The following is a 17,419-nucleotide window of genomic DNA, read 5'->3' as shown; positions in this document are numbered from 1 at the left end:
TTCACAAGAATATTTTTACTAGAATTGAGGAGATAGAAGAAGGTATAATCAAGTTGTCAAAAAGAAAATCTTCACATTGAACTCCAGTCAAATAAAGAAAATTCGTGTTCCTGTTTCAGTCTTGCCTGGGTAACAAAATTATGTACCCCTCCTCCTGGCAATGAATGTGGCAAGCTTCAGGTATGTGGCCACCATTTCATGACCCTTCACTGTGAGGATCAATGTCTCACCGATCCCAGACATGAATTCTTAAGAACTCCTTCCATTTCTATGATTTGCCTCATCCAGCTGAGAATGCTGCTAGCTACTGCAAAGCTGTTCACCAGCCATAAGCTCTGGTCCATACGGCTTTCTTCTTAAACTCTGGGAGGACTCTCAAGGACAGCAGGGTAGCTAAAAGGAAACAACAAAACAAACCAGTGTGTCATTTTGATAAAAAAGATATCAGAGCAGACATTGGCTTTTTCTCACTTGGCTAATTTTCAAGACTTAAGAATTCCCATCAAGATCTGGCAAAATGTTAATGGTGGAAAACAATTTTAAGGTTGGTGAAAAGTTGGGTTTTTTTTTTTTTTTTTTTTTTTGTTTAAGTTAACCTATAATCAGTGGGAAATTTTGCCCGCCCCCCCGGAAAAAAAAAAAAAAAAAAAACCAACCTGGTGAGATGCTGGCAATTTCCTCTGAGTGCCGTTTATTACATGGGTGTGTTTTCTTATAAAAATCTACTTAAGATTTGTGCTCTTTTTCTACATGAATATGATAATCACCACTAAATGTTTAATTATAAAGATGAAAACCCAAATCCCCATTCCTATAATAAAGTCGAGTTCATATGCTCAATGGAACAAACAGGACTGTGCTAAATTATATTTGTACATGCACTCACAAAGCTCTACTATTTCTGATTTGCCCTGGGTCCCTCAGGGGTTAATTTAAAGCAGAGAAATTGTAGGATCTCTTTGGGTAACCTACTATATACCTTATTTTAGAATATTAATTCAAATATCCTGAAATGTTATTTAAAATATGACAGTGTGAAGGAACGTAGGTAGGTAAGCCAGTTACACAACTATTATATGACTCCATTAAGCCCAGGACTATGTCATCAAGTGAACACATGTGTCCCTAAACCACATGACTGTTTTCCTCATTGGTTATTCATCTGTTAACTCTGTAACCTAAGAGTGTATATGTGGAGCATCCCATAGTATAATGGCTCTATAGCCATTAAAAATGAGGCAAACAGAAGTCCTAAAGACAAGTCTCTAGGGATGGATCAAATGATGTCAAATCATAGTCCTGATTGTCAATGAAGTTCTTTGTTTTATCAGAATCATGTGGAGGTCTCGTTCCATCATCTACGTGCTTCCCAACCACTTACTGGTGGGACCACTTTGCTGGTCCTTATCCCAAAGAACCAGAACCAATGAATTCTTATACCATACTTAAAATAAAATATGGGTCACGCTATGCCTCCAGGTTGGCTAGTGAAATTATCACAAAGCAGGCCAACAGGAATGAGGCTTTTCAGTGCAGTATCTTACAGGATGGCCAGGGACACCAGTAGCAGCTACTGGCTCTAGACACTCAAGTCCTATGACATGGATTGACAACTACAGCCTTTCTCAGGCCACAAGACCAATGCCCAAATGACTTCTTGGATTTGTGTAAAAGAATCCTCACAATTTTCAGAAAGATCTTCCGTGTTTGGGGGGTCCTACAGTCAGTGGGGCAAAGTCAACAGAAGACCAAAAGACACAAAACATCTAAATGCCTGATGGTACGGGAAAGGGCTAGTTTCCTTGGCAAAATACCATGTAGCCATTACTACTATTTATGACTCCAGTGTAACAAGAAGTTTTAATGCTTTTAAAAAAACGGTAAAGAAATTAAATCCTATTCAAATTATTTTTTCAATAGTATAAAATTATAAATATATTAAAATACTAAATGTGGAAGGGTACAAAAACTTCCTATAGAAATTATCAGAATTGTCTTTGGGCAGTAGGACTCTGGAATTTTCTTTGGTCTTTTACTTTTCTGAATTTTCCAAATTTTAATTAAAATTTTTATTTTACCATTATAATAAAACATTTAAAAACCATTTAACCAAAAGTTAAAAGTGCTGGAACTCTTTTTTTTTTTTTTTTTTTTAACTCATTTTCTGGTTCAAAACGTCACATCAGTGACTGATAAGCCCTTTCAGAATTCAATATATAATATGCGTACACCATTCTGCATCACAGACAACAGTGGGTGGTTTTCACCTATGCTGGGAACAAAGCCTTTTAATACCTTTTAAAAGATCCTTGGACTTTGCCGAGAGAGCTTCTTTAGGACTTTCCATGATGCTGAATAGCCAGTCAATGAACTAGGGTGGGGAAAAAAAAATGTCAGCCAACAAAATCCCATTGTCACCATGAGCTGTCAGTCCCCTGGGGCTGCATACATGATTGCAAGTACAGTAGTCTTTAGGTGATTCCTGTCTGGGCTAAGGGTGCAGAGATGAGAGGGGAGCCAAGCACAAGATTTGAACACAGTTCCCATTTAGTCAAAAGACCTCACAAAGCTAAGCCTACTTCCCTTGCTGAATATCCTAAGATCAGGGATAGGTTTTAAGAGTGGAGTAGACATGTGTCACAAACATAATCTCTAATCACTCTGAGAGGCCCAGAGAGGTTAATACCCTCACCCAAGTTCACTCCCAGTGAACAAAAGAGTCAAGATTTGCACCGGAGCACACCTGGCTCCTAAGCTCCATGTGCCTCTTTGCATCATGCTGCGTCCCACAGGTCCCCTGTGCGTTTCGGCCTAGGTGCCTTGGTTGGACAGTGTTTAGGGAACATATTTGATAGAAGCCCCAATTTCTGAAACAAAATGTTTCTATAGATGACAATAGTTATGTGTCCAAATGAATATGAAATGGAGGTTGAAATGCAAGAGAATAAGCATAAAATAATTTAGGTAGAGCCAAGCATATTAACTGTGAATAAATCCTACTAATGAGGTTGAAACTCATAGTACTCATTAGTTTGACTGATTTCCCAGGATCCAGCCAAAATTGTCTTTGAATTAGCTACAAGGTGATTTCAACAATGACTGAATGTTATCAATCTTGGTTTGCTGAAAAACACATATATCATTAGCAACAAATACAAGACACTTTAACTTCAGACATGAGAAGTTGGGTTGAAGAAAGAAAAATAGAGAAAATAACCCTAATTCCATGCTTTAATTAAAAATTTTTCTTTATTTTCCTTTCAAAATTTTGTTTTATAATATTGTACTTGTAAGTAAATAAATCAAGCCCTACAAATATATAATCAGTGCAAGATGTCCTCTCTGTAGTCCAAAGTTAACACAGTCTCCCAGTCCAGAAATAACATGAGAGGAGACCACACTTAAATTTATTTTAAGTGAACATAAAATACAAAACTCGGGCAGCAATTGTGATGCTTATCAGATTTAAGGGGGGAAAGGCATTTTAGTTTGAGATGCTCAGTGGAGATAGATATGGCTAAACTGTGGGTTCACAGTTCAGAAATGTTTTTAAAGATTAATGTTCTGATTTAAAGAATAAGCAACAAAAAGTTACTTTTAAGCTTTCTACCTCATCAAAACCCAGTTTTGACTAAATGGGATTCAAAGAATCTTTCAAACCACTGTATTAAAGATGGGGCAAAGCCATATAAAAAGTATAGGAAGCACAGTATTTTCCTATGTTGTGCTAGTTGCCTGGGGAGTCTTAGTATTAAAAGCCAAAGGTGTTTCCTATAGTTTGGGTTTTTCTGAGGACAAGGGTGATGATAGTACACCTTAACAAAAACCCATTTGGCATCTACCACATGATGAGTATATGCAACGTGCCTGGGAAATGGAGTGAGCTATAGGGAACCTCAAATATGATAGGTGGTCCAGACCCACATCTCCCTGAGGAAGAGTTCTCTGACCCAGCATTGTTGCATTGTTCATTACCTCCCTGCCTTGCTAATTACATGGTATCCCACAGATGGTACCATCTTGAATCTTAAATTTGCCTTCCTGCCTATCCTTACATTGAGATTCTGAGTGAAGAGTTACTTATCCTTTCATTGCCAGGTCCAAGAGTCTTCAGTAAATGAATGAAAATGAGGGATTTTCTCTCCCCACATCCCTAAGAAAGTTTTGCTGTTGTTGTCTCCAATCAGTAGGTACCCTGAACCTGGGCTGGCCTCAGTCTGAGACTGCATCTGGCTAAGATCTGGGGCTGAGAATAAAAGCCTGTGGTGTAGCACACATGTCACTTAACTCCCACCTCAACTCTACAGCAAGAACTGCTGAAGACAAAAGCCAGCCTGCCCTGCTAAGCAGGTGGCTGCCAACCTCACCTTCTGGGTTTGTTCCTTCCATGGCTCTTTCTGCAGCAGAAGCAGCATGCTACTGGGAAGGATAGTGAGGGCCTCTTGCAGAGAGACCCTGTGCATTGGACTCCTGCCAAGGAAGCTTGATTCTGCCCCAGCCAGGCCATTCTCCTGATGCCATGGCAACCAACTGGCACTGAGGCCGAGGAGGAGTGGGGCCTCATGATCCCCCCAAGCTACCACTGCAACCGCAAATATCAGCAACAAGAAGTCCAAAGCCTGTGATGGAAACAGAAGCAACATTAGGTCATATGTCTTACCAACTCCAAGTAATTCATGGCATCTTCCCCTTCACTCACCCCTCCTCCTGCCCAACCGCTACACCAGAGAAGGAACTGGACTGACTCAATTTACATGCTTAATGACGAGACCTTCTGGGGCTGTGAAGGTTTTTAAGGTCCCCTTATGCGAAGATAGACAATCTGAGATTTCATTATGATTAGTCTAAGATTTCAAGAAAACATAATTTATTTCTAATCACAATAAGATCCAAATGATCCTCTGTTTTTGGTATTTTCAAAGAGACTAAGAAATTAGGAAAAAGATATTTGTTGTAATGTGGCAAAAAGTATTTTTAAAAATTATATATGATTTTATTTTTGAACCAATCTCTCTTGATGCACTTTAAAAAGTCTGCTGGGAAAAATCTAGATGCTTGTCAAAAAAATCTAATGTTGGTACATCAAAATTGTTGAATTACAGTGATTTAAATTATAATTCTTTCTGTTAATTTGTTTTCTAGGATTTTTTTAAAGAAAACAGAACATTAATGAAAGCTTTGGGGAAAAAAAAAAAGAAGACTATGTGAGTTCAAGAAAGGGGGGAGGGGCTGTTTAAAAAGTACTTCTCTATCTCTTAAATTCCTCATCTCATGAATTAAATTTCAAAAAATTAAAGACACACAACTTTTTAGGAAACTGAAAAATTTCAAGGAATATTCCAGATAATGAAACTTTTACTTACCATGAAACGGGCCTACAGAAAAAATTCTAGAAAATGCACAACAGCCAAGTCAAGAAAATGAGAGTAGGAAAAGAGCTGTCTTCATTTTATTTATGAATCTTTTTCTTCTTAAACTCACCCAATGCCAGAAGTTCTTACTTTGTCTGGGTCATAGGTCATGCTGCCAATGTGAGTAAAATCTCCTCTCCAATATGTGTGCACAAACAGGTAGGCACTGGCACAGATGAAGATTATCTGCATACACTTCAGGTATCTCTTCATATTAGGCATTTTTAGCCATATGCGGGCCAGAGCAGAGGCCAGAATCTGGTACTCCCACATCCTTTGTGGGACCAAATCTAAGCACACAGGGCCTTAAGTACCCTGTTCAGCTTAGTGTTTGGGGGTTCTGCCGGCAAAGAGCATATTTTGTTGAAAATATTTCTCAAAGGGCAGACCTGGGTATCTCTAATAGCAAGGTAAAAATACCCATTTGCTTGTGGCATCAGAAAATTATTACTGACATTTCTTAAAAATAAAAGGAAGGCAGGAAAGAAAAGCAATAAGCAGCATGCTATAGTTTGGATCTTGAATATTCCCTCTATAGCCAATGTGTTACAGGCTTGGCTCCCACAGTGGCACTACTGAGAGATGGTGGAAATCTTATTGGGAGGTTTTGGAGTCATTTGGAGAATGCCCTTGAAGGAGACTATGGGACCCTAACCTCTTCCTCTCTCTCGCTCCCTGGCCATAGATGGCAGTTTTGCTCCATGATGTGTTCTTTTCATGATGTGTTGCTATGACACAGGCCCCTAACAAGGGGGTGAACTAATCATGGACTGGAATCTCCAAAGCTGTGAGCCAAAATAAACCTTTTCTCTTTATAAGTTGATTTCCTCAGGTATTTGTTAGAATAACAGAAAGGTGACCAAGACACAGCAACATATTCCTGTTTTGAGAGAGAGAATCTAAGTTTCAGGTTTTAATGAAACTACAAACTCCTCTAGGTTGTACCTCATCGAGAGCCACATTCTGAATAGGTGTTGACTGGTAAGCAACATTTCTGATATAACCCATCAGTTCCAAGAGCCACTCCATTCTCTTCAATACACCTGAAACAAAAAGAATTTTTTTATGGGACCATGATTTTGCTTTGAAATGTAAAATAGATCAGAAATAACAATCACAACTAAAGCAAAACATGTTGTAAAAATCCCATTAAACAGTTTAAGGTCTGAGACTTGTGATTTCCTGTGAAAGAATTGGTACTGTTCTTACTGGATAACTATATTTTGGTGTTTATTTCCAAAAGTAAACTCTGTTCTTCAAATATCCTTGCCACTAATATAAAATGAATTTATTGGAACTTCTCTCTCAACATTAAACACACTAGGAGAAATCTGGTATGCCAACTACTCAGTAATGTTGAATCACAGGTAATTAGTTATTTTTATAGACCTGCTTTGCTTAAGTGGTCTGAATTTGTGCCCAAATCACAAAGGAACCCTATCCCAAAGACATAAAATAAATAAATAAATAAATAAATAAATAAATAAATAAAAACCAGCCATTGTGTGGTAACTGGAGAACAAACCTTTAAAAAAAAATTTTTTTTTAACATGAGGATTCCCAGTACAGTAAAAACTACATAGAAAGGTTTTCAAACTCCAGAGAATATGAGGAATATGTGAATTACATTTGAGAGTTGGCTAGTTAGAACCAAAGACAATGTCAAATTATTTCATTTTATTGTAAGCATCTCCCTCCTTATTTGGAAACACTTGCTAGATTTCTTCCTGATAAATATTCTTTTGGTTTATAACAACAACAACAAAAAAGATAAAAAATCCCACTCAGATTCTCATCCCAGGTTCATCTCTCAGTGAGCAGGCACTAATACAGATATGGGAAAACTGTCTCAACTGCCAAAGAGGAGGATGAATCAAAATTTCTTATATAGTCTTGGAGAATCTTCCAATCAAGTTTGTCAGGTTTTTCCCTCAAACCAAAAAATATAAAAGACGGATAGGGAAAATGGGCACCTGAACCTGAGTAAGTTTCCTGGGATCACAGGGGCTTCCCAGCCACATCTGACCCACCTACACCAGGTGCCATTCTGAATCTGAATGCAGTAGGGGGAAATGATAAGCATGTGATCAGAAAGACTGAAGGAGCCATAGGCAAGCTCCCTTTTCAGGTGATTATTAAAGTACAATGTCTGATATGGCCTAAAACTTGCAACATGAGGTTCATGAGCAGAACTACAAGCTTGCAAGTGTGTGTAGCAGGACCAGATTTTATTTTTTAAACCCCTAAGGAATTCTACAGAATAACTATGTAATTTCTTTTTCTGTTTTCCTTTTTGACCATTCAGAAATGACCATTCAAAGGCCATTTTCATGATTTCATCAGGTAGAATCAATCTACATCTTGTATGTTTTCAAAACTGAGTAAAATAGAAGCAACCTGGTACACTTGTGTGTATCCTTGAGAGTCTAAAGGGCCAAATACAGTAGAAAAATACTCAAAAGAACTCATTTCTATCTCTAAGAAGTAGACATTGTGAGCTATAACTGCTCATTTCCATTCAAGTCACTCTTCATTTGGGCTAATAAGGCCTAACCTATGCCAAGAAGCACTAAGCTAGCTTTTATGTTGAGAAAACAAGTACAACTTAAAAGGGAGAGCAGGCAGTTCTATTTCTGTCCCTGATGTTCGCCAGGGGCTGGCCTCACCTGTGTTGGCATGGCTCACAATCCGTGCCTGGTATAAGCTGTGCAGAATCATCCAAGCCAGTGACTCTTTCTCATGGTATTGCAGAGCAACATTGAGCATATCAGTGAGGCTCATCAAGGGGAATCGTCCTTGAGAGATTAAGTACAGCTTGACAAAGACAGCCTTTTCCATGTTGCTCTGTAAAACAGCAAATTGTTCAGTCACTATTAAATTAACTGAAGTGGCTACAGAACCTCAGGGCAAGGGCAAAACAGAAAAAGAGTTTGATGCTATTATCACAAATGCTAAAACTGCTCATTTCCTGCAGCACGTGACCTATCTGCCTGTGTGCTGTATTAAAATGCACATATAACAAAAGGTTAAAAGGTCACCTCCTATTCCTTCATAAAAGCCATGAATGTATTCAGTGGTTAATAGGTAATATTTAGTAAATATACACAATAATAATAAAATGAAAACTAGTAAATACACTACTTATCATGTGCCAAGCACCATTCTAAGCAATTAATATGCATTAATTCCGCAGTTTTTAAAATTTGGTACACAGACCTCTCCCAAGACCCTTTAAAAGGTTCTGTGAGGTCAAAACTATTTTAATAATTACACTAGACTGTATTAGTATTCATTGTATTTTTCACTGCCATTTGTAATTTTTTTAAAAGCCAGTTTCACTTAAAATATCCTTGTAAACAGTAAAAATTATTAGTTTCATTAAATTCTGGCCCTTGAGTATACATATTTTCAATATTCTATGACAAACTGGGAAATATGCATAAGGAACTTCTCTGATGGTTGTCTCAACAAAAAACACTTGTAAGACTGAATTGTGAGTTAAATAAAATAGCCAGTCTTCTCATGGAACAATGTTTACTTGAAAGAATGATGGAAAAACTATGGTTATTCAAATTGGGTATTTAATAGATTATTTTATTAAAACTTGGAGGAAATGAGCCTGTCACTTCAAGGAAAGTACCTGACAGAATTTATTGCCAATGATAAAATCTGCATTTCCTAGTGAAAATTAGATTTTTAGAAAATTTGTATCTGATACTATGAGCTTGGCAGCTTCCCAATATGTAAAAGGCCTTTCTGATGAGATTTCTGGGGATGTTAACAAATATGATGTTTTGATATTGTATAATGAAATGTATCAACGTTTGGAAGGTCTTCAAAGCTCAGTGATCCAACATTTTCCAAATGACCGATGTATGATATTACAAAATCATGTATGCATAAAAGACCAGAAGTGCAAGGCAGACAGACCAATGGATTTTAATCTGAATTTCACTGATGTGATTCTGGACTCCACACTGCAACTAACCTTTAAGAAACTATAAGGAGCCAGGCGCAGTGGCGCATGCCTGTAATCCCAGCAGCTCGGGAGGCTGAGGCAGGAGGATCACAAGTTCAAAGCCAGCCTCAGCAACTTAGTGAGGCACCAAGCAACTCAGGGACACCCTGTCTGTAAATAAAATATAAAAAGGGCTGGGGGTATGGCTCAGTGATTAAGTGCCCCTGAATTTAATCCCCGATACAAAAAAAAAAAAAAAAAAAAAAAGCATATAAGGAGTTGTCTATTAACATACTCTTCCTCTTTTCACACACATCTATATGGGGTTGGAATTTCTTCACATACTTCATTAAAACCAAATCACCAGATTGAATGAAGAAGAGCAATGAGATGCCAGCTATCTTCTGAGTCAGACTTTAAAGAAATTTCTGAAAATGGTAAACAAGGCCACTTTTTTCACTACTTTATATATGTCTTAGAAAATACTTTTAATCATTTGAGTTAAGATGTAAGGAGCATTAGGACTGGGGATATAGCTCAGTTGGTAGAGTTCTTGCCTCCCATGCACAAGCCCCTGGGTTCAATCACCAGCATCAAGAAAAAAAAAAAAAAGAAAAAAGATGTAAAGGGCAATATATTTTTTCCTAGTTTTAATTTCTAAAAGTAAATATTAACTGATATAACCTATATAATTAAATTTCTTTGGAGTCCCCAATATTTTTTAAGACACTAAAGTGTTCCTGAGACCACAATATTTTATAACTGCTGTATTAACCATTTAGTTCACATAGGAATGTTCTGCAGTAGATTACAATTATTCTTTTGCACATGAAGAAACTGAAACACAGAGGTTAAGTAACTTGCTGACGGTCCCAAAGCTAGTCATGGTGGCAGAGTAAGCCTTGGAACCCAAGGACTCCTGCTCTTTTGCTGCTACCTCTTACTTCTATTCTTTTCAGAAATGAACAAAAACTCTGACCTCAGTGGAGAAGACTAATTCTTTGGGGGACATCGGGATGCTATTTAGTATGTTCTAGTGACAATATTCTGAATGATATTTAAGAAACTCAAGTGAGTAATATAGCAACATTTAGCTCTAGGTATCAAGAAGAAAATTATATGCTCCATTTCCAACTACATTTAATAAATTCAATAATAATTAATTACATGAATGTAATAATTATGCATAATAAATAATTACAGAGTTCTTACCTTGGGTCAGGCACTATTCCAAGTGCTTGACATGGATTAAGTCATTTACTCTCCAAATAACCCTAAGAGGAGGTGCTATTATCTCCCTTTTGTAGATGGGGAAACTAAGGCAAACAGGGTTTATGAAATTTAAATGTCTCATTGCTAATAAACTGCAGAGCTGGATTGCACATTGGAACAGGTAGGGTCCACAGTCCATCCTCTTTACCATTTCCCATTACTGCTTCCCTTTGTTTAAAACAAGCTAATTTGGGCTGGGGCTGTGACTCAGTGGTAAAGCCATTGCCTAGCACGTGTGAGGCACTGGGTTCAATCCTCAGCACCACATAAATAAATAAAGTTATTGTGTTCATCTACAACTAAAAACAAACAAAAAAATAAAACAAGCTAATTTCCAAAATGCTAATATTTGAAATACTTTATAATAGTGGTTCTCAACCTTAGGAAATACCAGAATCACATAGGGAGACTACTAAAGCACAGACTCTTAGGTACCACCTCCGAATCTCTGATATAGTCAGTCTGAAGTAGGACTTGAGGATTCACAATCTAAATAGTTACCAGGCAGTGCTGATATCACTCAACCAGGGGACATAATTTGAGAACCATGGTACAAAAAATTTTTGTACCATTTTTATGGTACAAAAATCAAGAATCCAACTGAATAAGCAAATCTGTCATAAAGGGAAATAAATGTTGAGATGACCACTAGCTCTTGGGGAGGGGAAGCTCATGGCAGGCATTTGCTGTATGCAAGGTTACATTCAAATAAGTACGCCAGTTGGGATGTACTTATGCCACAAAAAAAAAAAAAAAAAATCATTGTTTATCTACAACTCAATTTAGGAAAATATTTTGTATTTTTTTTTTTTGCTAAATTTGGTAACTTTATTGATATACTGTGTTCATTCATCGTTTGCCTAGGGGTACTCATAAATGATTGTGTGTCTAAGCTAATAGTGCTTGTTGTTTAATCAACTATGTTTCTGCATTCTAAAAGGACAGCATCAGGTGTCAGAAAAGAAATTTGAGAACAGAACTACTTATTCATGGCTTCCATGCACTACAAAGTTCTTTGATCAGAATATACTCATTCTTGTGGGTATTATATTGAAGAGGTTGCCAGGTACTTATTCTTTCCCATAGGTGATGCAAAATGTTCTTGACAAAAATAGAAGAAATTGAATGAAAATGTTATTCATCCATCTACCCATTCATACAACACGATTTAAGCACCAATCACACCAATGGGTTGGACAGTAGATTCCATAGTGGCACAGAAAGACAGCTTCCTGAAATTAACCAGGAACAAGTATGAAACAAAACTAGCCTCAGCCAAGGACACTCTAATCAATTCTTAAATTTCTACTTCAACAATGAAAAAATATACATATAGATATACTCATTATTACCTGAGTAATCTGGGAGATACGATTGGCATCTTCATCTGTCATTTCCGAGAGGCATTTTGCTATACTAATATACAGTTCTAGATCATTTCTCTGGTGAAAACAAACAAACAAATAAAATCTCAAGCATGTCAAAATACAATGTAAAACAAGAATAACAAAAGGTTATTCTATTTTTCAGGTTCTGACGAATTATTAGATTTATCACCATGAACAACAGCTGATGAGGTCTGAATTTTAACCAAACCAAAATATATAGCCAGTTTTTATCATTTAAAGAACTTCTTTCATTTTACTTTGTGTGTTTGTTTGGCTGTACTATTTTTTTTTTCTTTATCAGAATCCATTGTTCCAGCCAGGCGCAGTGACTCACGTCTATAATCCCAGTGACTCAGGAGGCTGAGACAAGAGGATCGTGAGTTCAAAGCCAGCCTCAGCAAAAGCAAGGCACTAAGCAACTCAGTGAGACTCTGTCTCTAAATAAAATACAAAAACAGGGCTGGGAGTGTGGCTCAGTGGCCGAATGCCCCTGATTCAATCCCTCGTACCCCCCAAAAAAGAATTCCATTGTTCCAAGATTTTTAACTGCTTTGTAAAACTTCAATTCAAAGACCCGTTGGAGTAGGGAAAGGCTAATATTAAATTATTTGGTAAAAACAGTATATTGGACAATATGCCCCAGGACTCTCCAGATGTAAAATGTAAGGATTTCTGAGTTTGCTCGTCTTCTACAGGCATGTGGTAAAAAAAAAAAAAAAAACCTAACAACAAATTTCCTGGTACAGCACTGCTTAAGCTGCTTCTAAGCTGGCTTGAAATTTTGGTTCTAAATATTCAACCTCAACTTAGCTCTTTGGAAGCAAACGCGCTCCTAGTGAAGAATGTGGTTATTTCTTGCTAGCCTTCCCACCCACATTCTTAAAACATACAACTCCCTCCTTTGCCAAAAAGGCTTTAAAGAAGCCCAAACATAAATTGTCAGGAATGTAAATATTTTTGTTCCTTACCCGAATCTTATTTGGCAGAAGGTCAAAAATTTTCCCAGTAGCTTCACGGAGCAGACTCCAGAGGTGGTGGGCAGGGCTGGGCAGTTTCAAGGCCTGACTCAGACCCTGCAAGGCACTCGGGCATAACTCAGGACTGCAAAGTGGGGAAGCTGCTTTAAAAACTGCCACCATTAAGTTTTCAACAAAACCCAGGAGCTGTTCATCAGAGACGTGTTTTATCCACAAAGGCACAGACACCAGGAGGTATTTCTTGATATCCATCTAGAAGTAAATCAGAAGAGGTCAGATGTAAACAGGTAAGCCTGGGCTTGCAGTGCTGGAAACCTCTGGGTCATCCCTATGTCTGAGGATAGATCAAGAGATAAAAGGGTTCCTTAGCTCTCTCTCCCTCACTTTCCCACAGCTTCATGGACCAGCTGGTCATCAGTGCATGTAACTTTGGCTGCTGCAGTTCCTTCTGATTCGGGGTGACTGTGGTGGATATGTGCTATCTGCCAGTCCATCTGTGGAAGGCTCAGCTGAAACCTTAGATCTTTTTAGAGGGAAATAAAATGCTACTTCTGAAAGTACATGACAGTCGCTATTTAGTTTTAAAAGGCCACATTCTCCAGCAAGAAAAGCTTCTGAAGATGAAAAGCTATCTGCTGGAAACAATTCAACAGAGCATCTGATATTGCTAATTTCTTCTTCTCAGGGAAAGACAGGGAAGCAATAAGGAGAGCAGCACAGCAGGGCCACTTCTGACTAAAGAACCACTAGCCGAGCACGTGGACCTGACCACAACACTTTAGCTCACAACAGCACTACTCTGTCACGTGACACAGACTTTAATAAGTATGATAAAGGGCCAGCAAGGCTAAAAGGAGTGGCCTAAAATATAGCGTCTGTCAACAAAACTAGTAGCTTTCCAGAAAGATCAGTGTAGTTGACATGAGTTTTCTGAGGAGCTCATTGTGAAGAATATGCCATCTCAGGTCATTTTATGAAAGACATATTCAAAAATAATTTAATTAACAAGATAAAAAGACCCATAACTAAAGACAATGCAAAGAGCTACATAGATCTAAAACAGAAATGGAAAGATTACTAATAGCCAGAAAAATTTCTGAGGTCAACAAAATGCTGTTAGAGGTATACCTGATTCAAAGGGAAACAAGAGTTAATAGTACAGAACTTCGGAGTCAGTTAGATATTGTTCTCCCATTTATTAGCTGTGCAAACTTTGCTAGATTTCCACTTGTCTCAGTTTAAAATTAAAATGTATTTCTCAGAAAGAAAAGAAGCCAGACATTTGTATGATTCTTTTCTAAATAATTTCTAAAATTTATGTTAAATCTAAATTTATATAAAAGTTCTCTTAAAGAGAAAAAGCTTTAAGAGACAGCAGATCTGTGGTGGCCTGAGCCTGAGGTTGGGAATGGGACTGACTAATATTAGACACAATGGAACTTGTGTTGAGTGAGAGAGGTGTTCTTGGAGATGACTGAAAACCTATAAAGGAACTAAAACTCACCAACATTTACACTTAAATGGCCATCTTTAGGGCATATAAATTATGACACATTAAAGTCATTTTTTAAAAAAATTGCCAAAGTTGTAGAGATTACATCTGATGTCTGCAAGTACTCAGTGCTAACAGGTACCAAGTACACAGCAAGTGCTCAATGACAGCTAAATGAAAGTCACTTAGAGTAGGCAGGGTGGATACAGACCTCAATAAAGTGCACCTTTAATTAAAGGGAACTAGGAGGAGTAGGAAAGGCCAGGAAACCAAAAACAATGTAGAGTGGCGACTAAAGCCAAAAGACTGAGGAAATAAGAAGGCATTGCACTAAAGAACTAAAGCCTCCTAGAACAGAAGAATAGGCTACATTCAGAGAAATTCAAAGATAAAGGTTACTTATTTATACAACTGGAAAACCTCTAAGGAATCTGGAATTCTTTTTTTTTTTCTCCTAGCTTGAAATGAATTCAAACGAAACATCTTTGCTAACTTCCCATCTTTAAATACTATTACTCTATTCTTCCCGTCTACCTTGATCTGTACCTGGAAGGTGCTAACCTCTCTATCACAGATACCAGGCTGAGTCGCTTTCTCCACAGCACTAGGTTCATGTTCAACACCCCAGCAGAAGGGTCATACTCTCTCCACCTATACTCTCCTACTACCTTGCTTAGTACTAACCAAATCCTACCAACTCTTTGAGGTACACCTTCTTTGCTGCCTCCTCTGGGAAAGAGATGAGTCCGGTGCAGGTGTCTTTGCTTTTTCTTACTAACTACAGACAAGACTTTGCATATCAAACAAATAAAACTAGATTCAAATAACTCCACAACTTCCTAGTTGTATGATCTGGAGAAAGGAACCTTAATACCTCTGGCCATCATTTTCCCCTGTTTGTAATAAAAAGTAGCTAAACCATGAATGGTAGCGACAATAGAGGAGTCCTGAATCATATTATTTTCCAATCTGTGGGCCAGCTACTATCAAGCCCTGTTTTTATAAAGTCCCATTGGTTCACTCTTGACTCTGAGAACACATTCCCAAATGAAAGTTAATCTCCAAAATCAGTTTATTGTCCTGCCAGCCAATGCCCTTAATTACTACATACACTCAGACTGTGGATCAGTGGTGGCATCACCCACAAACCCAACAGTGCGGCTGCATTCTGGGATGACTGTGCCTGAGTCACCATAATTTCAAGGCAGAGTTGCTGTATCTCTTCCCCTGAAAGAGAAGAAAAAAAGAATTTCTGTAATTTAGTTGCTTTGTTGACTCATTTTTAGGCTTTCACGTCTAAATTAAAGAATTTGCTAAGTGAAAGAATTCTGCAGTAACAGAACTTGAGTAAACCAGAAGGCATTTCAAGAGACCCTGTTGGTGATGAGGTGAAGAATGTGACCAGTGGTGTTGCAGTCCCAAGTTTTGGGATTGGCAAGGGCAGTTTCTCTTCTACCTAGAGAAACCTAAATGTTCAAACACTACCAAAAATATGAGAAAATTCTAGCTAAAAATAATTCCGCCCTGGTCTTTCCCTCTGCTCCACTGTGTTTGTTCAGCACAAACCTTATCTGTGTCTAGAACTGCTTATAGATACAGCCACTGTCTCTACTGACCAGATCTTTTTTTTTTTTTTTGTACTGATTGCTCCCAACCAAACCTTTTATCCTTTTTCTGAGGATTTAGTTGAAATAATATAGTATATTTTTAGTATTGTATATAAAAGCAGGAGAGGGACAAAGAAAGATGTTTTCCAAATGAAATCTCTGGAAATCCAGTATGGTGACATCATGTCTTACACAAGGATTAGGTTCAAATGTAAACGTTTATGCAAAAATTGTGCATAGTGAAAACCTTCTTTTTTGGTGGTGCTGAGATTGAACTTAGGGCTTCCTGCATGTTAGGCAAGCACTCTACCACTGAGCTACATTCCCAGCCCAAAAACACTTTTAATTATATCTAAAATTATATACAAATGACAGTATACAAGTCATTCTATATATCATATGCAAGTAATCATTCTACTGTAGGTGATAGAACTATTGATATAGCCATGGCAAATACAAGCACATGATTTTGACAGTGTTTAAATTGTTTTCTTCCTGGAGTCAGGTTGTTTTGAGCCACTAAGTCTGTGCTAATTTGTTACAACAGCAAGAGAAAATACAAAAAATATATGTGCGTGTGGTAATTCCTTTCTGTATAAGAGGGACTTCTGTAGATGAAGGGAAGGTGTTGAGTTGTGCATTCCCTTTGTCTCTCACCAAGAAGAACCTCTGGTAGGGATAATAATGTTCCTGTAATGAGTTCCACATTCTAATCTCTGAAACCAGTGAATACATTAACTTATATGGCAAAGGAACTCTGCAGGCATGATTAAGGATAAGGACCTTGAGTTTAGGAGATTATTATAGATATTTAAGTGGGCTCATTAGTCACAGGAGTCCTTAAATATGGAAAAACTTTCCTAACTGCAGAAAACCAGTAAGGTATTATGAGAAGGCCTCAGTCCTGCATTGCTTATTTTGAAGATGGAGAAACAGGGACACCAAGTTGAAGGATGTGGGTGGCCTCTAGGAAGGAAATCTGCTGTGCTCATACCTTGACTTAGTCTGGTGAGAATCATGTTGAACAGCTGGCTGATAGAACAGATACAAGATAATAAATCTGGATTGTTTTGAGCCACCAAGTCTGTGCTGATTTGTTATAACAGCAAGAGAAAATACAGCATCCATATAGTGCTTTCTTAAAACCTAAGGTTCTGGAAGTGTCATGTGATAACCACCAAAGCAGGCATACACCATGTGCTCAGCAATCTGTGCACTGCAGTCCAGAAATGCTTTTAATGACGCTGTTTGGCCTGTGTCTTTAGACCTCTCTCCCTCCTCATCCCCAGCTGTGGGAATGCAATGGCTCAGAAG

At 37.8% G+C, this 17,419-nt stretch overlaps 1 protein-coding gene across 5 annotated transcripts in view; it reads right to left on the bottom strand.

The window, feature by feature from the left end:
- Positions 1–17,419, bottom strand: part of Focad (focadhesin) — a 299,533-nt gene continuing 282,114 nt past the window's right edge. For all 5 annotated transcript variants that reach the window (XM_071600672.1, XM_027950623.3, XM_071600673.1 and 2 more), the window contains 8 exons: positions 15,610–15,725; positions 12,998–13,258; positions 11,994–12,083; positions 8,078–8,255; positions 6,357–6,454; positions 4,368–4,619; positions 2,296–2,371; positions 1–393 (listed from right to left, as the gene is read on the bottom strand). In XM_071600672.1, coding sequence (XP_071456773.1) covers positions 320–393; positions 2,296–2,371; positions 4,368–4,619; positions 6,357–6,454; positions 8,078–8,255; positions 11,994–12,083; positions 12,998–13,258; positions 15,610–15,725 — 1,145 coding nt within the window. In that variant the 3' untranslated portion in view covers positions 1–319. The remainder of the gene's footprint in view (positions 394–2,295; positions 2,372–4,367; positions 4,620–6,356; positions 6,455–8,077; positions 8,256–11,993; positions 12,084–12,997; positions 13,259–15,609; positions 15,726–17,419) is intronic.

This window comes from Marmota flaviventris, chromosome 13 (assembly GCF_047511675.1).
Source record: "Marmota flaviventris isolate mMarFla1 chromosome 13, mMarFla1.hap1, whole genome shotgun sequence".
Classification (NCBI taxonomy): Eukaryota; Metazoa; Chordata; class Mammalia; order Rodentia; family Sciuridae; genus Marmota; species Marmota flaviventris.
This window is presented reverse-complemented; position numbering and strand designations above follow the sequence as displayed.